The 23851-nt window shown below is 45.8% G+C and overlaps 2 protein-coding genes across 2 annotated transcripts; both read left to right on the plus strand.

The window, feature by feature from the left end:
- The first annotated feature begins 386 nt into the window (after nt 1-386).
- Nucleotides 387-5045, plus strand: LOC112873905 (aquaporin NIP3-1). The gene is made up of 4 exons (XM_025937000.1): nt 387-1384; nt 3773-4198; nt 4315-4376; nt 4461-5045. Exons 1-4 carry the CDS (start codon nt 1166-1168, stop codon nt 4654-4656), a joined length of 903 nt encoding a protein of 300 aa, XP_025792785.1. The 5' UTR covers nt 387-1165; the 3' UTR covers nt 4657-5045.
- A 6441-nt stretch (nt 5046-11486) lies between these two features.
- Nucleotides 11487-22195, plus strand: LOC112873898 (kinesin-like protein KIN-7K, chloroplastic). The gene is made up of 25 exons (XM_025936994.1): nt 11487-12068; nt 12173-12270; nt 13935-14024; nt 14338-14390; nt 14707-14772; nt 14897-14950; nt 15412-15471; nt 15898-15976; nt 16514-16581; nt 16750-16806; nt 16900-17004; nt 17174-17278; nt 17418-17525; nt 17611-17742; nt 17876-18049; nt 18157-18321; nt 18967-19107; nt 19423-19542; nt 19634-19684; nt 19777-19824; nt 19912-20073; nt 20417-21097; nt 21417-21546; nt 21644-21744; nt 21826-22195. The coding sequence occupies exons 1-24, from the start codon at nt 11722-11724 to the stop codon at nt 21724-21726; spliced, it is 3177 nt and encodes a 1058-aa protein (XP_025792779.1). The 5' UTR covers nt 11487-11721; the 3' UTR covers nt 21727-21744; nt 21826-22195.
- Nucleotides 22196-23851: the final 1656 nt, after the last annotated feature.

Below are 23851 nucleotides of genomic sequence, written 5' to 3' on the forward strand. Positions count from 1 at the left end.
TGAGGAACCTTGCAAGTGCAATTTGCGAAATTGGCATGAAAAGATTTCACCGGCGTTTTACACGGCTCAGTAGTGTAGTTTTTGCAGCCTTCCAGGGTTCCTGGTCCAATAAACAGAGCATGCTACTGTACACTACCCGGGCAGCTAGTTACTCCAGGGTCTGCTTTGTCCAGTCCTGAGCTTGGCTTAAACAAGCCACTTCGAAGCGCTCCTTAATTAAGGTGACGCCATGCATCCGGGCCCCCCAATCTTTTTTATCTTGCACGATTCGAGAGCTGTTGGGAGATGCTGCGGCGCTGCCATCTCAAGTGGAGGGGAGGCCATTGACCTCGATCCATCCCCCTCGTGCGCCTGCGGCCTATATACACAGCCCCACACACCCACACCGTCTTCCCCCCTCCAAACCCATCAGCCCATCACCACCCACCTCTTCCCATTTGCTCCTTCCTCCTTCCTCGCCTCACCTCATCACCATCCTTGCGTCTCTCCATTGCATCCCATCCGGTTCACACGGTTCTTGCTGTTCTTGCGCATGCGTCGCTCTCCTCCCATCCATTTCTAGCAATCTTCAGAGAGAGAAAGCGTTGGTCTTGTTCTTGTGAGAGACACACAGGGAACCACCACTTCCCCAGCCATTACGCCGTAGCCGAACCTCGAGAAAAACCTGAGAAGCATGTAATCCAGTCCCTGTCCTGAATCCAAACCCACCCAGAAAAAATCACAAAAAAAGAAGCCACTTCGTCCGATCCCCAAAAGCACACCGGCGTTGCGAGGCGAGGCGTAAGTTGGTAGGCTGGACACACCCCCACTGATCCCTTAGCACGAAATCAACAAAAGGCTCCGGATCATGTAAGTTTCGCCACAGTCTTTGCTTGACACGCCGCTGAAGAAAAAAACCAAAAAAAAGTAGTAGTAGGAAGGGAATCCAGCATGCATCTCTAGCAGCAGCCATCCGTCAGTAGTCGCGGTCCGGCGATCCTGCTGGAGCCGGTCCGGCCGCTGTCGTAGCATTACCCCTGCAAAAACCGTCAAATCATGTGATTAGTAGCCCATCATCTCCTATTTCTGCTGCTGCGCCAGTGGTCTGAAAAAAACCAAAAAAAGAGACAGTGTTTGAGAGTGAGAGAGAAAGAGAGGAAGCAGGTAGAGCTCGAGATCATCAGTGATGGAGCCGGCGGGGTCGACGCCGCCGAACGGGTCGGCGCCGGCCACGCCTGGGACGCCGGCGCCGCTGTTCTCCGGCGGGCCGCGGGTGGACTCGCTGTCGTACGAGCGCAAGTCGATGCCGCGGTGCAGGTGCCTGCCGGCGGTGGAGGGGTGGGGCGTGGCGACGCACACCTGCGTCGTCGAGATCCCCGCGCCGGACGTCTCGCTCACCCGCAAGGTACGCCACCCAGCATGCACATGCCCACGCACGTGCCCCATTCGTTCTTGCATTGCTCGTCTTCCTCCTCCTTGGGAGGGCCACTCAAAATGGCCGTCGCATTATATTTCTTTTCGCGATACTTTTCTTTTTGGTGTGCGCGCAGTTTATTTTCTTATTGTTTTCTGAGCGTCTGATCGTTGAAGTTTTTGCTCGACGATGTTTCTGCTGCGTTCATTTCTATGCTGGTTAGTACCCAAGCTACAGACATGCATCCTCATATTTTATACTGTATTAGGTCAAAGCTACGTTACAAAAGTCATGTGTCTGCAAGCCTGTACCAGCATAGCCCAGACAGTACTTGAAAAAAAAAATGTCGGCGATCGGTGTCATCATCAGCTGTTGACTGTTGGAATTTCCCTGCATTTTGTTGGGTCTCCGTGTTTTCAGTTGCTGATGATTTGTGTGATCTTGTACAACGATACTTATGAACTTTTCGTTCAATATTTTCAATCTAGAAGAAGGATCAACGGCGCGAACAATCCAGATTCCTTTTGGGAGCCAGGGAGTTCTTTGTTTTGGCGCATCTACCTAGCTTCTAAACTTAAAAATTGTTCAACCTAGCTAGCGGCGAGACAAAGAGCACAATCACCGGACTAACGTGCATGGTTTCAGTTTCAGTTTCAGTCCATCGGTGAAGGGTGGCGATTCTTCTAAATTGTGCAGTAGAATACTGCCACGTGCTTACATATTGATTATGAACTAGTTTAGTAGGATAAAACTTTGCAAACCAGTCGGCATTTTCTTTGGAACTAGCAGTATACCAGCAAGCTAGCTAGAAACGAACAAGTCTGAAGAGGGATCGGAACGTTGGATACTTGGATCTGGTGCAGTGCAGGCTGTCAGCATACCAACTCTACCCCGATCCCCACGGCCGGATGCAGAGGCAGGCTGCCTGTGTGTCAGGATGAAATGTGTTCAAAAGCATCTAGGAATCTTGCTTCGAGAGGCGTCTGAAACTTTGTTTTGGGGAAAGAGAGGCGTCTGAAACTCTTGCTTTGCAATCGATGTCTCACATAATTTGCAGCTAAAAAAAGGTAGCATAGTGTTTGCTCATGGTATGGCCTGGTCTGTGGTCGCCGAGTCGCCTGCAGCCCTGCATCACCTGTTCGCTGTTCTGAGCCTAGGACTAGAAGTACACCAGGTTGGACTGTTGGTGGAGCTTTTGGCTCTGCTCGGCGGCGACGGCGCGTACTCGCCGGGGGATATGCGTGCGAGCCCACACCGAATCATGTCACGCTGTCCCCTAACCAACCACCATTCCGCTCGTTTCATGCATATGAATCCTCCGGTGAACCGCTCCCGGGAGATGTTAGACTTGTTTAAAAGTTTCTAGTGATTTGGATAGTTTTTAGGTACTAAATCCAGGAGAAGCGTGTGTTGAAGTCTATCGCATATAAACATAAGGACATGCCGGTTTGTTTTTTGGAAGTACTCAGTCAGATACTTGTGATAAATGATAAGGTGTTCAGATGTCAAATCGATCGTTTTTTTCATGCAAGTTCTTCTGTTTTTTTATCTGTTTTTCGGCGACGTTTCTTGCAAAACTTTTTTTCTTTCTTAATAAGTGATGATTGTTAGGTGCCATCAGGTCCCCTTTTTTATAAGAGCAATAATATTCATCATCTGTAGTCGAAAAGCTGACGTTTCCTGAGCCTTGACAAAGCGAGGTCTAGTTCCCGTACTTCGAAATAAAGCAAGAATTGTACTACTAGATCGTAGCCCGTTGGTCGAGTCGAGTCCGACGACATCTTTAGTTTGAAAACACACGAGCCCAATTGCATCGTGACATCGTCTTTTTTTTTTGAGAAATGCATCGTACATCGTCGATAGACAAGAAGCTACATTTTTTTTCCAACCAGAGGAAACGGCATCCAAGTACAATCATTTCGTGATAAGGTTGCTTGGACGATGTGACCCAGCAGAAATGCCTATCCTTTCCATTGCAAAACTCAAGTTGACCGGACGACGGTCGCTCCAACCAGGAGTCCGTGACGAGAGCGGTTGCCTGGTTCTTGGCGCTCTCGCCGGTCACGTCCGTCGCCAATCAGTCGTTGGGTTGACACCATCACTGAATTATTGGCGACGCAGGCAGTTTCTGAAAAAGGTGCGGCTGAATGAATGATCACACTGCAGATTGTATGGTGTTCAATTGGATTTTGGCGTGCGATTATTGGACAATGGAAAGCAACGAAATGCCGGTGATGATTTCGTCGTGTGCAATCATTTGCGATTCTGCATGCTGTTGTTTTCAAACAAAGTTTTTTTTTCAAAAAGAAGAAAAGGAATTGCAAGCAGCAATGTGGAGCTCCTGTGGCTGACAGCAATGGTCTGTGTGTGTGTGTGCAGCTGGGCGCGGAGTTCGTGGGCACGTTCATCCTCATCTTCTTCGCGACGGCGGCGCCGATCGTGAACCAGAAGTACGGCGGCGCGATCAGCCCGTTCGGGAACGCGGCGTGCGCGGGGCTCGCCGTGACCATCATCATCCTGTCGACGGGCCACATCTCCGGGGCGCACCTCAACCCGTCCCTCACCATCGCCTTCGCCGCGCTGCGCCACTTCCCCTGGCTCCAGGTGCCCGCCTACGTGTCCGTCCAGGTGCTGGGCTCCATCTGCGCCAGCTTCGCGCTCAAGGGCGTCTTCCACCCCTTCCTCTCCGGCGGGGTCACCGTGCCCGACGTCACCATTTCCACCGCCCAGGCATTCTTCACCGAGTTCATCATCACCTTCAACCTCCTCTTCGTCGTCACCGCCGTTGCCACCGACACCCGCGCCGTGCGTTCAACTTACACCATCGATATATGGAGCATTTCGCTTCCAGATCGATGCATGCTCGGTACCGATCGATCGATTCGTCGGCCCTGATGGATGATTTCCCTCCGTTGTTGCAGGTGGGTGAGCTCGCCGGGATCGCGGTCGGAGCGGCCGTGACGCTGAACATCCTCGTGGCCGGGTAAGTCGATCATCTCGTAGATAGCAAGTGACGTGTCATTATTCATGGTCGAGCTGAAAAAAGAATGGACGCGCGTGCACACAGGCCGACGACGGGCGGGTCGATGAACCCGGTGAGGACGCTGGGGCCGGCGGTGGCGGCGGGGAACTACCGGCAGCTGTGGATCTACCTGCTGGCGCCGACGCTCGGCGCGGTGGCGGGCGCCGGCGTGTACACGGCGGTGAAGCTCCGGGACGAGAACGGCGAGACCCCGCGCGCGCAGCGCAGCTTCCGCCGCTGACGAGACGCGCACGCCCGGACGCGATCGGGCGCCGTCCGCCCGTGTCGCGGTCCCCCCCTCCACCACGTACTTGCGGCCACGCATGTCGGGGTCCGTGGTACGTTCTGTTCCGTGTCGGTGTCCGTGTGTGACAATAAGCCCCGGCCGTTTTCGCTTCGTCCAGGACGGCCGGGCGCACGTCCTGTGTGCCTTGTGTGTGGTCCGTGTGTCGTGGAATACTCCGAGTCTTTGAACAATCTCTCGGGTTTGATTTGATGCGGTCGCTGATCGTGTCGGAATAAAAGCCACGCCGATGCGCCGGCTGACGGGCATCTGGATGTGTGATAAATTTGTGCGAAGACCTGCTGAGGAGCAACCAAATTGATGCATAATTTGTCTTGTTTGCTTTCCGCGTCATCCTCCTTGCTGTTTGGGACAGTTCCTTATTTGTCTTTCAGGTCTTAGACCTCAAACTATTTGCGTTCAACAATGTAAGGTAGAGAGAAACTAATCTTCAAACTATGTACATTCAACAATGGAAGGTAGAGAGAAATTATTCTGCAGAAAGATAGTAGCAGCAGACCCTGAAGAAGAACTGCTGAAAAATGTACAAATTATCTAAGAGGAACCTCAATACAACCATTTTTGCACGCCAGCTCAACACCCCTCCCCCCCCCCCCCCCCCCCCCCCCACACACACACTGAGGTGGAACCAACAAGCAGTAAATATAAAAGTTGCTCTGACCATTTCTCGGTCTGTGTATTCCCTCTCTCAAAGCTTTAATTAGATGTGTCATAAGCTAGCGGTGAAATAAGAGCCAACGCAGTAACTTTTGCAATTCTTCTCTCCTCCACCTAAGCAGAAGCTAGCGATGCCGTCGTCTGTTGGAGGAGGCCTTAGATGCAGCACGTTTTTTACAACACTACTATAAGAAAACACAAGTGGAGATCTGCAAGCCCAAATATGGTTATTCCATTTTAGGCAACTTTGTTCTTCGCATCTTCTGAAATTAAGTTGAACCGACAATGTGCCTCAAAATAAATTTTGGGTCAGCATCATAAATGGATTCGGATGAATGCATCTTTCACATATGGATATAGTTGATTTATTGATGCATAAATGGAAGTCAACATCACCAAGATCGCAAACTGGTCTTAATCGAAGAGGTTAGATTGTTTAGAATTTGCGGTTTATGTGCCTGCCACAAACTTTTTTTTATGGTCCTGCCATGAACTTTTAGGTAACATAATATTTAGTATTTGCTTTCTCCCATCCAAAGACTTCTACTCTTTCTTTTATGTTAAGAACAAAAAGACTTGTCCACGGATACTTTGTTTGGATTCACGCCTTAATTTCATCCTCACCCTGCGTTTACTTGGCGGATTTGGTCATTTGTATAGCGCGCGCTCTCTCTCTCTCTCTCTCTCTGGGTTCATGTGACTGCGTTTAATGGGCCTGATTTTACGATGCACGGCGGATCTGGGCCTTCGCTGCACGGAAAGTGCGATTTCGCGGGCCGCCCGGCTGCTCTCAAGACACCGGCAGCATGAATGAAATCAGCCCAACCCGCTACCCCGCGGATGCAACGAAACCAGCTCCACGGATTTGCCGGTCACCACTCACCAGCCCGCGTCCCCCTCGGTGGTAAAGCTTTTCCGCTGAGACTCCGAGTCCGAGCGAGAGGGCACCGGCCGATTGCCAGGGAAACTGATCAGGTACCACCTCACCTGGCTGACGGAGACACGACAGGCACGGGCAGCCTCGCGTCTGCGTTTGCCAGCTCGTAGTTCTCCTTCATCCCTTCCGAGCCCCGACGATCGCACGTGCCCTGCAGGCCTGCGCTGCACGTTTCGTTCGCGATTGCCTGCCAGCCCACAGCTCAGCTAGTCAGCTACAGCCTACGGAATCTTCCACGTACGGACAGCAAAAATCCGGCCCAGCACCCACGAAGACGACACCGCCGGCGCCAGGCGCCATGCTGACTAGTAGCCCGACTTTACTGACGTAGGATGAATGAATCATGCAGCCACTTGTAGAGTTGTACCCTGCTGAACCCGGACCGGATCGGACCATCATCAGGCGCCGTCCCCTCCACCTCGATCTCCTTTCTTTCGTCCGTAGAGTAACGTGCAAGGCTCGGAGCACTCGAGCTGGCGGCGGACCGAGAGGGCCATGCGTGCCTGGCTGAGCTTCGGCACACCTCCCGGCGATGACTTCCCAAGGCCGCGCGACGCGAAGACATGGCGAGGACCTGCTCGTGAGTTGTGACACGGGAATTTTTGGCAGGAATCTTGCAGGAACTGTATCATACCACCACTCATTTTGTAGCCTAGCCAGCGGCTGGGGACAGTGACGTGCCACGGCACGTAACGGGAACCTAGTGTCGTCTTCGATGGAACAGTGCGTGACCACGTGCTCGCCCCTCTCATCGGCTCGGGCTCTTTTGGCCTCCCTTGATGCTCCCGGGCCGGCCGGTCAGAGCAGCGGTGGAGTGGCCGGGCCTCGCCTTTCCCACGCGTCCCTGTCTGCTAGCATTCATTTATTGTGACTTGGCACCTCCTAGCTTCAGGATTCCCGTACGCTAGGGCCGCTGGCATGTGCCGGCCTGCGCGCCGCCGATCATTATTTCTACGCACCTGCTATCGCTAGCGCGACGGCTGAGAATTGACAGTGCCACGAGCGGATTTTCAATTGACTGCCGATGGGGTTAGAATTGATTTAGGGACTGTTTAGTTCACTTTGCATTTTTGCAAAATTTTACTGTAGCAAAAGAATCTTGCTAATTTGAAGTACTAAATGAAGTCTATTTGCAAAACTTTTTACATGGATGGGTTGTAAATCACGAGACGAATCTAATGATGCTAATTAATCCATAATTAAGCAATAATTAGCGGATAGTTACTGTAGCATCACTGTTGCAAATATGGATTAAGTAGGCTCATTAGATTCGTCTCGCGATTTACAACCCATCCATGCAAAAAGTTTTGCAAATAGACTTCATTTAGTGCTTCAAATTAGCAAGATTTCTTTGCTACAGTAAAATTTTGCAAAAATGCAAAGTGAACTAAACAGACCCTTAGCTCCAAGGTGGGGGCAAAGGCAAAAGGAAGGATGGCCAAAGGTGTACGGTCGCTGCTGATGTCTTCGACTCTTCGGAATAGCGGCGACGAGGGAGCGGCGGCGGCGGCGAGAGAGACTAGTGTGACTGTGATGTGCATATGGTTTCTGAACAAACATTGCCGTACCAAATCTTTGGCGTGTCACGATTTCTCATGCAGCCGAATCTATCATTGCCTCATTGCTTCGCCAAACTTTTTACCTGAGGCGTGAAAAGGTAATTTTTAGGCACACCTTATTCACGGTTTCACAAAGAAAAAAAGATGTGGCAATGTGTGGAGACGAACCAGACAGATCTAATAAGCTGTGGCGGCCCATCAAGAGAAGATCAAGAGATGCTGGGGACATCCGAGTTATTAGAGATTAGAGACCAGACGGCCGTGAAAAAAAGCTAAGGGAGTATTTGGATAAGAATGCGCAATATATACTAGGGGGTGTTTAGATCGCAAATGTTTATAACATTTGGAACTTTTTGCTACTGTAGCGTTTTCGTTTGTATTTGACAAATTTTATCTAATCATAGTCTAACTAGGCTTAAAAGATTCGTCTCGTGATGTACAATTAAACTGTGCAATTAGTTATTTTTTTTACATATATTTACTGCTCCATGCATGTGTCCCAAAATTAATGTGATGGAGAGAGAGTGTAAAAATTTGGAACTTTGAAGTGATCTAAACGGGCCCTAGTCCCACCCAAGGTTTTACTGCAACGACGGGGAATTAATGCTTCAACCGCATACTCCTACAGAAGAACAAGTTACCAATCATGTAAGCATGGTATGCATTATGGCAGTCAGAGCCAGACAGGGGTAATAAGGTACGCCACATTTACGCTCCAGTTAACGTTGTACTTGCACGCTGTAAAGCCCGTGCACGGTGCGTGCTTTTTCTCCGCAGCTCTCCTCCTCTGTGTGTGTTCCCGTGGCGCCGCCCTCCTGCTGTCTGTACCCCGTGGTCCTACAGGGCCCCTGGGCCCTGGGTCCGGCCCATCCACGATACTACCTACCCCATCTTCCTCTTCGATCTCTTCCTGGCTCCACGCCAATGTCTCACGGGGCCACCACGTCTCTTGCGCTGCACTCAATAAATTTTGCTCTGAAAGGGACATATGCATCCTGAAGCCCAGGGCAAAACAAAAACAAAAGAAGAGTCCTACTCCTACGTGGAGCGGCGTTTTCTTGAGATAGTGTTCCTTACTACACCAACCCGTTCCTTTGTTTAACCCCTTTTGACGGTTGCCTCTGTCTAACTTTGAAATTTTACAGAAGATGACACACTGGTTGATTCTCTAATCTGCAGCAGCAAATATTTTTATGGCGTGATGGACACATGCGGCCTGCAAGTCTACATACACACACGCCCTACAGACATGCCTCTACCAGCGGAAGGGGGAATTTGCAGTGGGTGCCGAGACAAAACTGTGCGTGCTCCCTCCCTTGCAGGGGGTTAAAGAAAACTTGCTGATTGTGTCAGTACTCTGCTGGTTTGTTCCTGTGTCAGTTTGAGGAGAAAAATGGATGCTAGTGTTGGGCTAGTTGGCAGTGAGCTCAGGAGCCTCATGTGATTGGTGGTGTGCCGTTGTCCTGATCTACCGCTGAATTTTATAATGCATGGGTGGTGCTTACCTACCAGGTTAGATTAGGGTGCTATTAGAGGATACTTAAATGGCAGTGACACTGACGCTGGTGGCTAGCATGGAAGGAAAGAACTCTCCATCAGATGCATATGCTGCCGCAGTTTTGTGGGAAAGGATTGCAGAGTTTGACCAACCAGTGGTTGGCACATGCGCCTGAGATCCATTATTCCGTGCCCCATTTTTTTCATCGCAAGTGTGGGAATTATATGACCAAGAATTACATTATGTCATAATTCAGTTTCATATCTGTGCACTTGTCCTGTTTCAGATCATCAGATGTTCTGTTTGACAGCAACAATTCAACAATGAATTCGGTAGGCACACACATGACACAAGGCACGCACACAGCTCTTGTTGGGTGAGAATGTATAGGTGATAACAGAAGGCTAGGAGCATAATGCCATCATCGCCTGTTGCCCACATATCCGTGGCATATGGCAATGTCGGGTTCTGAGCATTATGGCTAAAGACAGAGCTTGAGTCTTGGCATTAGGACGACTCACCAACAACCACGTTATGCGTCCTGGTCTAATGCTCCATTTCTCTCCCTTCCACATGTATGCTAGCACTGAAATCCACTCAGAATTTTACAGTTGATGATTCGAGGTATACCTGATCATGGACCGTTCGACCCAACAGACCAGACCTAAGAAAAACCTGACCCAACCAATATGTTGGCTGGACTCGGGCATGAATTTTTAACATGTAACGAAAATCGGACCGAGCACAGACCTGAAAGTTGTGCATAACAGGCCAAAAATATGCCCCGGTGGTGGGTCGGCCCGGATTCGAGCTGAAGAAAAAAATATTGAAGCTTTTTTGACCCGACCAGTCTAATTTGATGAAAATGGGAAGCTTTAACTCTTTTTAGGGGTCACATTGTGGGTTACATCATTAAAAATAATCTAATTTTTTATACTTTTCATTGAATTGATTTGATACAGATTATTCTTAAACGTGCTAGTTGCACCAAACATTTTGCAAATGGAGCAACAGGGCCCCTCTTTGTGCCACTATATGATTTGGCAAAGTGGTTGAACTCTTAAATTGGGCATAAAGCATCATTAAACTAAAGGTACTTAGTTTTACGAGGGAAAAAAACTTTACCTTCGGAAGTCAATGTCCAACTTTCTCTATAGTTGGTGAAACATCGTCACATGCACTTATTAGTTTATATTTTTCTAAATATTAAAAAGTAGCCCTATTCTGTTTAGGAATCCAATCTAAATGGTCGATTCCTTGTCCTATCTTTTATTATTGCAACTTATTGTTTGATTATTTAGGATTAACTGGAGAGGTGTTTATTTAATGGTGGCTTCTTAATTAAATCTAATTAGATAAAGCAATAATGCAAGATAGCAAATGTACTGACTCCATCCGTTTGATGTAACACCAATAAGTACCTTAAAAACAATCATTATCCCCATCCTTCGTTTTTTAAAATGATACTGTAATAGTACATTACACACGGCCCTCCCGTTATAATCCCGAATTCTAATTCAGATTTCAAATCGCATGAGAAACAAGAAGGCATGGACTGGACCAAATAAAACAAAGTCATAAATAAACCAAGCGAAAGCTGCTGTACAACCGGCACCAACCACAGCCAGAAACCCCCCCTCGCTCCGGGAGCAGCAGCGGCTAGTGGCGCCACCCCGCAGCGGCAGATCGCTTGCTTCCCCAGAAAAGCCGCGGGTTGCCGGTGCCAGCGCTCGTGTTCACCCCTCCGCTTTTTCGGTTTTTTCACCGCCGCCCCCACGCCGCCTCTCTGCCCTGCGGGCCCCACGCTTCGCTTTCCCCAACGAAAATTTAAAATCTTCAGCAGGAAGCAGGACACGCCGCAGTTATTCCCGCCCACCACGCGCAGCACCCCACCCCACCCCACCCGTCCCCTCCAGTTCAAATTACCGAGCCCCACCGGCCCTGCCAGGCGCGCGGGGCCCACGGAGGAGCGGGGCTCAGGTGTCAGCGTCACCGATCCCGCCGCGTGGAAGCTGCGCGGTCCCCACCCTCCGCGCAACGCAGAACGCACCCCCCCCTGCCGCCTACGGCAACCGCGGCAGTAGGAGGAGCAGGCAGCAGAGGAGGAGAGGCTATAGCACAGTGTCGCCTCCCACCTCCTGCCGTCTCGCTTTAAAATCCCGCGACGCCGTGGCCGCTCACCTCTTTTGGAGCAGGCCATGTGGAGCCTCTGACCTCCCGATACCTTCCCCTCCCGCTCGCCCCCCTCCCCACCCTTCCCGTGCTGCAGGCTGCAGCAGCAGGAGTGCAGGGACAGGCACCGCGCCAGCGTCGCCTCACGGGGGGCGAAGCTTCCGCAAGATCCGCGCGCGATGTCGTCGCGGCCGTCGTCGTCGTCGTCGCGGCGGAGCAGCTCGCCGTTCTCCGCGGGGCACCGCCGCCCGCCCACCGCCTCCTCCTCCTCGAGCTCGTACTTCAGCTCCGGCCGCCTCATTCCGCGCTCCTCCCCGTCCTCCGTCAGCTCCAGCTTCTACGGCGGGGGCGGGGGCAGCTCGAGGTCCACCACCCCCGGCCGCCGCCGCTCATCCGTAGCACCGGCGCCGGAGCCGGCGCCCGCTCTCGCGCCGGTGCCGTTCCCCAGCGCTGACGAGCTCGTCATCGAGGACACGTCCCGATCCGGCGACAGCATCTCCGTCACCATCCGCTTCCGCCCGCTCAGGTGGGGATCTCGGAGGGAGTCGCGCGGATCTGTTCGCGCGGGGCTGTGAGTAGGGTCGGGGGAGCGCTCGAAGTGGTTTTGAGCTGGATTTGGTGTGGTTGCAGCGAGCGGGAGTTCCAGCGCGGCGACGAGATCTCGTGGTACCCGGATGGGGATCGGCTTGTGCGGTGCGAGTACAACCCGGCGACGGCTTATGCTTATGGTGAGTAGCCTTACTTCAGCTCCTCCTACGTCCAACTGGGCAATGCAGGTAGTGGGATTGGGGATGTGGGCAATTTTAGGCATTGGAATTATACTCTCGAGCCATTTTCTGATTTGGGGATTCTGAAAATAAATTATGGATTCGGACACTTAATGAACTTCTGAACTTAGTTATTATATAGCATTCTATTACTATTTTAGAGATAGACAAATGCATATGAGCTTAGATGTGGATTCATGATAAAACCAAAATTTAGGTCATGGTCTGCAATTTTGGAAGCCATCTGTTGTTGCTGTGGAAGCTTGTTGTTAATATCTATCCACTATCATGAGGTCTGCACCTTTTTATGCCTTGTTCAAGCTGATGGTAGAGGACTGCTTGCTGCTGGTTGTTAATCTTGATTGGTTTACAGTATCATGTGAGTTTTTGTTACTCGTACAGCATGGGCTGATGAAGCAAACTTCATTCTGGCAGTACTAGTTCATCTGCAGCTGCCCAATTTGTTCTGGATCCTTATATGTTTGAAAGTTGCGCCAGCCATGTCAAAATTTGTTTTCACAGCTGGGATGCATGCATGCTATTGTCATGATCTACTAGGACAATTCCTATTTTGTTGTGCAAAGGAACATCATGTATATCAACCTTGATCTTATCTTTGTTGGATGTGAACTTAATTCAACTGGTCTTGAGTACAGTGATTCAGTGAATAGTCTGGACTCTGGAGTCTGCTTCCTGAACAATGTCAGCATGAAACGAATCATTGTGACAACCACCAAATAAGGAGTAACGACTGTTGGTTCTGGAAGACAACATTCTTTACAGTTACACATAGCTTAGGAAGCATCCGGTTGGTCAGATCCTTCTGCTGCAGTTTTGCTTACTGGAGTGTGTTAGTATGAAGTATGAACCCATAGTTTTACAGTTACACATAGCTTAGTATGAAGTATGAAGGAACATCTCAGTTTTGCTTACTGAGATGTTGCTGCACCGAAGTGGGTACTGCAGATCCTGGTAGCTTCTCGAAAATTTGAGACACTTATTTGCGGCATTATTGGCTCATTGCTGTTAAAATTTTCAAGTTACCCTTGATTTGCAAGTATGGAAATATTTCTTTGAGGAACTCTACAGAAATATTTGCGCTTTACAATAGTCTTTAGCTATGGTTGCCTGCTGGGCTGTCGAAGTGTTCAACACTGAGCCAGAAGCTGCCACGGATGTATCATTTTGGAAAAAAATGGGATCTGCTGGCAAGATGCATTTAAACTTGGTAGAATTGATAAGACTTTATTTGGGTTCCACTGGATCTTTGATTCTCCCATGACATGAACAAGGGAGACAGGATGAGCCTGAGGCCGGATGTGCAATAGTCACAAATGGAAAGTTGATGCATGAACGGAATAAAAGGAGAAAAAACTTGGCAGAAGCATTTTTTTTGATAAGTTCAAATTCTACTTCATATAACTGTTATCAAACATTTGCACTGATGTTTTCAGCTCACTATAGTTCTCATTCTTAACCGCAGTCAATCAATCTGACCTAATCTGGCACACAATTTTGATGTGCAGATTAAGACATCACACAGTTTATGTCCTACTCATCTGCTATATCAACTTTATGTGTACTTAATAAATAATCGCTATGTCTCCCTCTGCTTAATATTTCAGATAAAGTTTTTGGGCCATCGACAACCACCGAGGCTGTCTATGATGTTGCAGCTCGCCCTGTTGTGAAAGGTGCTATGGAGGGTATAAATGGTATGCCAATTTTGGCTTATTTTTTTTACCGCATGCCATTTTTTCTTATTAAGGTAATCTGCACACACTTTTATGGTGATTTTGGGTTTACTAATATCGTATCACATAATGAGGGAATTCTATGTCCACGTATAATCTTACTCTCTTCGTGACGAGCTAATGGGGCACAGTTTTGTCTTAACTATTCATTTTCTACCTTTATTTGCAGCACTATTTGTTTGTTACACAATTAATGTTTTACCATGTATAGTGAGTTGCTTACCTGTCAATGCACTTGCATCATTTCTGAACGCAACTTTATACTGACTTGTAGGGACAGTTTTTGCCTATGGTGTCACAAGTAGTGGGAAGACCCACACAATGCATGTAAGTTCTCATATCCAAAATCTGTTGGTACAAAATACCAAGCTAATTTCCTAGGAAAGCCGTAACTATACCGGCATGCACTTTGTTTATATATGTGGCCCCTGCTGAGGTCCATACTCCTAGATCCTCCTCTAGCACATTACTCCCAATGCAGTTCTACTTTCAAGATATTTTCTACGACTGCTACGGCAAGTGATAGTTACTATAACATATGAATATGGCTTTTACATGTTAAACATATGCTCCTGCATGCATGATATTTTAAGCCAGCATGAATGTTTATACTGATCCATTTGTCTTTTCTGATTTTTTGCAGGGTGACCAGAACTGTCCTGGAATAATTCCACTAGCCATTAAGGATGTCTTCAGCATGATCCAAGAAGTATGGCAGTAAAAACTTGAGATACACAATATCAAGCAATCCTGTTTTTATGATTATTTTTCTAGCTCTTATATGGCAGTATGTCCTTAACTGCAATACTTGTTTTTCCTGTCTTGATCAACAGAGTCCTGGAAGGGAATTTTTGCTCCGTGTATCGTATCTTGAAATCTATAATGAGGTATACTACCTGAACAAGTTTGAATGTTGTACCATTTTCATAAATTTCTTCAATGCATGCATTTGGTCTTACTTTATTTGATTACTCAACAGCCCTTTCTTTAATTCACCCTATGTTTTTATCTTGACTGGCTTGGCCCTTCACAAAAGGGTTCTTGTTTGATAAATCTACTTGGAATGCACTTCCATTTTGTCTACTCATATACCTTTTTTTTTATTTTGCTGGCTACAATTTTTTTTAGTTATGCAGAATTTATACTTTCCTGAAGTAGTTGCTCCCATGCTGTAAAATATTTGCCACATGTTTGTTTTTATGGACATATCAGACTATTGAGTCTAATTTTCCTTTCTTGGAGGTCTAAGCAAAATTTGATGTCGTTTTCTATGCCAAGGTTATCTATATTCCTATGCACTTTCACCTTGTACTATATGGATAGATTTAATCTGTGTATCGCATTGCAGGTGATCAATGATCTACTTGATCCTACTGGCCAAAATTTGCGTGTGCGGGAGGATGCACAGGTTTAAATCTCTAGAGTCTTTTGACAAATAATTTTAACTGAATGGTTTAACTGTAAGTTATGAAAACAAAAAAAAATCTTATTTTGGTCCTTCATTCTTACTTAGGTAGAATTATCTTAGTGTTTACTCAAAATTGTTATCTGGACGCAGTTTGTTGCCTTCAATTGGTGGAAATTGTGAAGTCAAGTGTACATTGTTTTTGTTGAGTGCTATTTTTTTTTCTGAGAGTGATTAACATGATAGGATCTTTTTTATCTTGATCATAGCATACACCAATATGTTCATATCTAACCCTCCTAAGTTGTTTTTTATACACTTACAGTGTTTTCTTTGGTATATGCAAATGTACCTTATAGCTTCATCCATTGCAGTTACTGTTTTGTTTATGAGCTTCTCTAATTGCTTCCTTTTTTCCTCTCTCTCTAGGGAACCTATGTAGAAGGAATAAAAGAAGAAGTAGTTTTGTCTCCAGGACACGCTCTATCTTTTATTGCAGCTGGTGAAGGTGATTACATTATCTTTCCCAGTTATTAGTATGTTACTAGCATCATGATTTCTGGGGGAATGTTTTACTGTCATTTTTACTGAAGATATTTTTCTTGTTCTGGACATTAGAGGTGACATTATGTCTTGGGTACTATCTCATATGATAGTATTACTTTCAGATTCATATTTTAATGGCCTCTACCTACATTTCGATCAACCTGTCCACTAATTGGATTGGGTTCTGCTTCTAAGATTCTCAAGTACCACCGTATGAAATTGACCAGTCATGAGTTATCCTTTTCCATATTTGTTGTTCACCTGGTTACGTAGATGTTCTTCTTAGCGCAAAGTGCGTGCACATGCGGCGGCGGGGGTGGGGGGGGGGGGGTGGGGTGTCTTTCCAATTTCCCCACCGATCGAGTCTTTTTAATGATGTTCACTACTGGAAGTGGAAATCTGTTTTCACTTTTCTGAAACATGCCATGATTTCAGTTGTGTAATAAAGTGGCATGGGTTCTTTTTTTTACATCTAACCTAATACTATATAACATGACAGAACATCGGCATGTTGGCTCTAATAACTTCAACTTATTTAGCAGCCGAAGTCATACGATTTTCACTTTGGTGAGTTCATAATTTCCTTCAATATTTAATGACTAATGCAGTTCTGGTTCTTTCTTATGCCCTAAATTCTCCTGAGTTCCTGGATCACCCGTATCATATTTGTTAACAACATTTGTGATATGCTGTATTCCTTTATTTGACCCATAGCATATCTGTACTCTTCTTCAGATGATTGAAAGCAGTGCCCGTGGCGATGAGTACGAAGGGGTCATGTATTCACAGCTTGTACGTTGTTCTGCTCCTAATAATCATTCTGTTTACACTTTCCAGTTGCCCCTGGATTTCTATCTCATATTTTGTGCTTTTGTCATTTTCTAGAATTTGATTGATCTAGCTGGGTCTGAGAGCTCTAAGACAGAGACTACAGGGTTAAGAAGAAGGGAAGGCGCATATATTAACAAGAGTCTTTTAACTCTTGGAACTGTAAGTTCTCCTTGCCAATCATATGTGACAACTCAGAATTGCTGGTATACTATCAGCAACTTAGATACCAACTCAGCTTATTAAGAATTTAACCGTTGTATAACTATAGCTTCTATCAAAATAGTTTCAATATTAAGTTCTGTTGACTTGAACGTTTTTCTATTCAAAGGTCATTGGCAAGCTCAGTGAAGGGAGGGCAACACATATACCCTATCGTGATTCTAAGTTGACCCGCCTGCTACAGTCATCATTAAGTGGCCATGGTCATGTCTCAGTAAGTACTTTACCTTTTCTGCCTCTCAGGGAGCCATTCCTTTTGGTACTCGCTCCATTGTTCTGGAGGAGGCATTGAAGTAAACCATTAAAACCTCCTTCCAAAGTGGTCAGCTGATACACTTACTTTTTTCATGCAGCTAATTTGTACAATTACCCCAGCATCCAGTAACATGGAAGAAACACATAATACATTGAAATTTGCAAGCAGAGCAAAACGTGTTGAAATTTACGCCTCTCGCAACCGGGTAAATATTTAGGCATACAAAACTGATTTCCTATGCCACCATTCTAGAAAATGAATTAACAGATATAATGATTTTGACTGCCCAGATAATTGATGAGAAGTCTTTGATCAAGAAGTATCAGAGAGAAATATCCTCTCTAAAGCAAGAACTTGATCAGCTAAGGAGAGGAATGATTGGTGGTGCTAGTCAGGAAGAAATTATGAGTTTACGTCAGCAGGTATGTTCTATTTGCTTGATAGAAATACGCTTTTACATTGTTCTGTTCTCCTTGAAAATTGACCCTGTAGAATAATCATTGTGTTGGTAAGTTGATAAATGCTTGAAAGTACTTTTCTTTCTTTTCCTTTTAGTTGGAGGAGGGTCAGGTAAAGATGCAGTCTCGTCTGGAGGAGGAAGAAGAAGCGAAAGCTGCTCTAATGAGCAGGATACAACGCTTGACCAAATTAATACTTGTTTCCACAAAAACCAATATTCCTGCCTTGACAGATAGTCATCAGCGACACAATTCTGCCAGTGAGCAAGATGTAAGTATTAATTGCTAAACTGTTGTACATTTGCATATAGTCTTCCTTGATGCTTCAGTTTGCTGTACTTTGTTTTTCTGGAAATATGAATTATCTCTGTATTTCAGAAGTTAAGCACTTCACAAGATAGTTCAACGCCTGTCCAAAATGAAGGCACCACAAAAGACCCCCTATCATCTGCTTTGCCGGACTCATTGGATGAGATCAATCAACTAAGATCTGCCAGTGGGGAGCATTCTTCAATCACTGGTTCTGCATCAGATTCAATGCAGGTTGGTCCAATTCCCATTCTGCCAATTTTTTCAATAAAAAAATTCCTAATTTGTAAGGCGTTTTCTATTGTTACTGTGGATGTTAGTAGTTGACAATGCACGGGATCATCACTGAACAATTGGGGGGGGGGGGTAAGATGGCATGATTTGAAGGGTATTGGAAATTGGAATTGTGAAAGGGGGAGAAAGACTCTAGATTGAGTTAAAGAGAACTTTTGGTAGATACATAATTCATTCTTGCTAAATTAACAATTATTAGTCAAGTGAGAGACAGCTTCCAAGTGAAACAATTAAGAATCCCTTTTACAGGCGGACGGGCCACCTTGACTCAACTCAGAAACAATTTTTAAGTGAACAAGTTTTTTTGTTTTTCAACTCTGATTTCTTACCTTGTAATATACAATATGTGGCTGATTATTTATAGGTATGAAAGAATATCTGTTCCTTATGCATTTTTTCCATTATAAATTTATCTCTATCAGCTGGACCATCTGGACAATATTCAGTGGCCTCTGTAAAATTTGGCTGTTCATGAAAGACAATCAATGGACAGAACAATGCATGCTAAATTGGACTCTATTCTACATTGAGCAGGCTTTTTTTTGCCTTATTATTGGTTATAATTTATTGTGCTTGGCATATCAGGCGGGTTTCACGGCATCAGATCAAATGGATCTACTAATTGAGCAAATTAAGATGCTTGCTGGGGAGGTTGCATTTGGTACCAGTTCGCTGAAAAGATTAATCGAACAATCGATAGATGACCCTGAAGGGACAAAGGACCAGGTATTCCCCTCACTGTTTATCATTTTTTTTTGTTTTTACCTTTTCATCATCAATCTTGTGCCATTTGAGGACGTAGCAGTGATTAGCGGTACAGTATATGTTACTTCTGGAAAGAAATTAATAGCTGCACAAATAGCAAAGCACGTGAAACTTGGAAAGTTGGAAGCAGCAAGCAGACATAAAGCATGAGAATTAGCCTTTTACTGTTCACATGCATGACAGGCAAAATAAAATTGCCCTTAGCCTGGGTTCTGCAATCTATTTTTATATACATTGTATAGTTGCTCATAATATTGACATACATCTTTATAACAGATAGAGAATTTAGAACGTGAAATCCAGCAAAAGAGAAGGCACATGCGATCCCTGGAACAACAAATCATGGAAAGCGGTGAGGCATCAGTTGCTAATGCTTCCATGGTGGATATGCAGCAGGTAATATGTCCAGCATATGGTTTTGCCTCTTAATTGTTTCTGCATTTTTTCTCTCTCTTCTCTAGTAACATGTTTTGTTTTGTGAAAGCAGACTATTTCAAAACTGACAGCTCAATGCAGTGAGAAGGCTTTTGAGTTAGAGGTAATCTTTTTGACTTCTACTGTGATTTCTAGCAAACTCAATTACCCTGAAATGGCTTTTTAACAATGGTTTTGTGTTTTTTTTTGAGACAGTTAAAATCAGCCGATAATCGTGTCCTTCAGGAGCAGTTACAGCAGAAGGTTCTCTCTTTCTCTCTCAATATTATTATTTCACTTTAAAATCTTCAAGTTGGCAAAAGTTTGATCCAAAAGTTTTGCTAATTGCAGAATGCGGAAATCAATGATTTACAAGAAAAAGTTCTTCGCCTTGAGCAACAACTCTCAGTAAAGGCTGATATACCCCCTGAGCAGGAGACATATTACATACAGCAGGAGAATAATTACACACAGCAGGAGACTATTGATTTGAAATCTAAACTTCAGTCCAAGGTTCTTTTACTGATCCTTGCATTGTCTTTGTTCTTTCAACTGAATTTCTTTCCATGCATTTTAGTGACTCTTTTCCAGTTTCTTTCATTCTGTATTTTGGCACTCTTGCACAGTATACCTACCTGTATAATTTGTGGCAGTTTTAATATAGAATAGCCATGATTAGGTTTACTGACCAATATAGATCATTGCTCGTCTCTCACCAAATTTCCTGCTACACCCTTCCTGTAATTCTAGTAGATAGAAATTCTACACCCTTAGATGACTGTATGCAACTACATACTGTTTATGCTTGGTTCATCTTAAACTAAAGTTAATCAACTTTGCCGATGTACTTTAACAGGAAGCTGAGATTGAAAAGTTGAAATATGAGCACCTGAAAATTACTGAGGAACATCGTGACTTGATCAATCAAAACCATAAGTTAAGTGAGGAAGCTGCGTATGCGAAGGAATTGGCATCTTCAGCTGCTGTTGAACTTAAGAATTTGGCTGAAGAAGTTACAAAGCTATCTGTACTAAATGCAAAGCAGGCAAAGGAGTTATTAGTTGCTCAGGAGATGGCACATTCAAGGGTTCATGCTAGAAAGGGTCGTACAACTAGTAGGGGCAGGGACGAGGTTGGGACATGGAGCCTAGATTTAGAGGACATGAAGATGGAGCTACATGCCAGGAGACAAAGGGAGGCCGCTCTGGAAGCTGCTTTGGCAGAGAAGGAGCTTCTTGAAGAGGAGTACAAGAAAAAGTTTGATGAGGCAAAGAAAAAGGAATTATCTTTGGAAAATGATCTAGCAGGCATGTGGGTTCTCGTTGCTAAGTTGAAGAGAGGGGCTTTAGGCATATCCGATTTGAATGTTGATGATCGGTCAGTTAACTTAGCTGATATAACTAATGGCACAAAGGAAAACAAAGTTGACAAGAATTTTGCTCTAGTTGAGAAACAAATTTCAGATGATACTGTGAAGTCACTGACCGCAGAAGAACATAGAAGCCCGGAGTTTGAACCACTTCTTGTCCGTCTGAAGGTATATACATTCTTTTGTTTATACATATTTCATTAGTTTTTGAGGTAGGGTGTGCTATCAACTTGCTGTAACTTTAACTTGTCATGTAAAGCACAATAAATTATAACCAATGATAGTAGATTGTGGGCTATATACCAGATTTCTAGATCTGAACCAGTATTGAATTATAGCTATCTACTTTCAGATCTAGTGGTTATATACTTTATTTGAACCACTATTTGTATTTGCTCCATATTGATATTGGTGGTTGTTGCTGCTGGATTGCCAATAGTGAGTGATACGTGGCACTTGCGAACCTAATAAATCCTTCTGTGCGCAGGCGAAAATTCAGGAGATGAAGGAAAAGGACTCTGACCCCTTAAGTGACAAAGATGGAAATTCACATGTCTGCAAAGTATGCTTTGAATCTGCAACCGCTGCAGTATTGCTTCCTTGCCGTCACTTTTGCTGTAAGCAACTGCCTCCTACGTTGGCGAATTGCTTTCATGCATTGAAGTTGGTGACATTTCATTCTGACTAACCGCATGGGTTTCCTCCTTTTTTCAGTGTGCAAGCCCTGCTCGCTTGCCTGTTCAGAGTGCCCTCTGTGCCGCACTAGAATCGCAGACAGGATAATCACCTTCACATGAATCGCGTGCTAGCTTCAGGTGCCAAACACTTCACTACCTGCACGTTGGTTCTCATACTGGTCTCTGTTTTCCTAACGAGATCCTTTGTCTCTCTGGCAGGTGGTTCTGAAGCACCCGTTCTCTTGTAAAATCCTCAGGGTATATGTTTCTCTTTTTCCTTGTAGCAAAGAAGGTGCCTTTTATGTTCCTTCTGTGTTGTATCGCCATTCTTTCGATTACCCTATAGCTTCACCTTTGGTTCTTTGTTGTACCGAGGAGTTACAAAATGATGACTTCTCGCTCTGCAAATATGTATAGAATATGCGACTCGACATTGTAACACATTTTGATTTTTGTTTTTGCTCCATGAAGAAAAGTAGTCAACAACCTGATGGCTGATGTCATGTGTGTACCGGCTGATACTGCTTCTTGTCTTTTTTGATTGGGCTGCACAGTTCGGCCTGAAATATATATGCTGACCTTTTTGGGATGTGCCAAATCCGTGGACTGGGAGTTCTAGAATTTTGCGATGCTGGTGGGCCAATATTTCAGCTCATGCAGATCAACACGAATTGTTGTGGCCAGCCCGCTATGGTGGCAAGTCCCCTCCAGCCTTGAACAAAAAAAAAAAGGTCCCCTCCAGCCGGTGTACCATCAGCCCATCACTGCCATGGTGCCATGTGATTGTGCTGGCTAGATCGTTAGTTACACCTGCTATATTTCTGCATAATGAACCAGCTGTGAGCTGACAACAATGTAAGTTTTATAGCATAGAAATTGGAAACATGCGCGCTCATCGACCCAGCCCACGCCTGTGACAGTTCGTGTTCTTGCAATACTAGATATAAATTGTTAGTGTGAAATATGTATTTGTTAGTACAAAGCTTGTGTATGTTTGTGTGAAGCTTTTGAAAATTTAAAAGTACAAGTAAAAAGAGCATTTTTGTAATTACAAAAAAATCTAGAATTGTTTTTGCAAAATGTATTTGGATTAGGGTAATTTCAAAATAAGTGAAACATGTTTTTCTTACTTTATGTCTTGTAAAAATATATATTTATTTAAAAGTTTAATTTGAAATGTGTGTTGAAGTGTGTAAAAATTTTGGGTAAAATGGTAAAAATTAAGGGTGTTTATGTAATTTTATAAAAGTACAAGTCCTTTTATGCAAATATTTAATTTACAAAAGTAACTTTCAAATTTACTCAGGATTAAAGTGCAAAAGGTGCAAGTCATCATGTCATGTCTATCCACTCATTATGACGAGTCTATCCCGTCATCATGACATGTCATAAATACTTGCATTTAGGTTCTGAATATTATAAAATTTTATTCTTTAGAACAAAAGCAATACAAATCCGACTTTTGTACAAAGATTCACGTGTAAAAATATAAGTTTTGAGTTTTTGAACTTGAGCCCTAAAGTAATGTTGTAGAGTTTGAAAAACTCTCCAACTTTCGTTTTGGGCATTTCTTTATTTGGGTTTTAAATCAACGGAAAATTTTGTTTTACAGACAGGCCCTTGCAGTTTTCTGTATTTATGCATAGGTCCTTGGGGAAAACTGTGCATCCTTCTCTGTTTCTTTTCTCCCTGCCGTCTCCTTCTTTCCTTCCCCACCGGCAGCACAGCTTCCTCCTTATCCACTCCCTCTCTCTCTCTCCTCCTCCACTCGGTTCGGCACAGACAGGCAGCAGCGCCAGGCTCGGGCGGCCCAGACGGCGGGCGCTCGGGGCTCGGCTCCAGGAGCGCGCGAGCGCAGCGCGGGCCGCGGGAGCCGGTGGCGCGCGGGCGAGCGCACGGGCGCGGCCCAGGCGCAGGGCGAGCGGAAGCCGGAGCGGCGGGCGCGGCTGCGGCTCGGGTGCGGGCGTGAGCGGGCGTGGGCCTGCGGGCGTGCAGGTGCGGAGGCCGGCGCGGGGCGCTGCGGGGCGCGAGCAGGCGAGCGGCGGCCAGGACGGGCGCTGCGCGGGCGAGCGGAGGCACGCGCGGTGGCTGGCGGCAGCGCGTGGCAGGCGCAGGGCGGCGGCTCGGCCCAGGGGCAGGCGCGCGCGGGGGTGCGGCGCTGGGCGCCAGCGATGCGGCGGCGTCTCGGCTCGGCGCGCGGGGGAGCGGAAGCGCGTGAGGCGCGGCTCGGAGCAAGCGGAGCAGG

The sequence above is a fragment of the Panicum hallii genome, chromosome 9, assembly GCF_002211085.1.
Source record: "Panicum hallii strain FIL2 chromosome 9, PHallii_v3.1, whole genome shotgun sequence".
Taxonomy (NCBI): domain Eukaryota; kingdom Viridiplantae; phylum Streptophyta; class Magnoliopsida; order Poales; family Poaceae; genus Panicum; species Panicum hallii.

Excerpts from the sequence above, each read along its gene's own strand:
- LOC112873898 (XM_025936994.1), top strand. The coding sequence starts at position 11,722 with ATGTCGTCGCGGCCGTCGTCGTCGTCGTCGCGGCGGAGCAGCTCGCCG. Across the intron at positions 20,074-20,416 it reads AATCTAAACTTCAGTCCAAG|GAAGCTGAGATTGAAAAGTT; the intron begins GTTCTTTTACTG and ends GTACTTTAACAG. Across the intron at positions 21,098-21,416 it reads CACTTCTTGTCCGTCTGAAG|GCGAAAATTCAGGAGATGAA; the intron begins GTATATACATTC and ends TTCTGTGCGCAG.
- LOC112873905 (XM_025937000.1), top strand. The coding sequence starts at position 1,166 with ATGGAGCCGGCGGGGTCGACGCCGCCGAACGGGTCGGCGCCGGCCACG. Across the intron at positions 1,385-3,772 it reads ACGTCTCGCTCACCCGCAAG|CTGGGCGCGGAGTTCGTGGG; the intron begins GTACGCCACCCA and ends GTGTGTGTGCAG. Across the intron at positions 4,377-4,460 it reads CTGAACATCCTCGTGGCCGG|GCCGACGACGGGCGGGTCGA; the intron begins GTAAGTCGATCA and ends GCGTGCACACAG.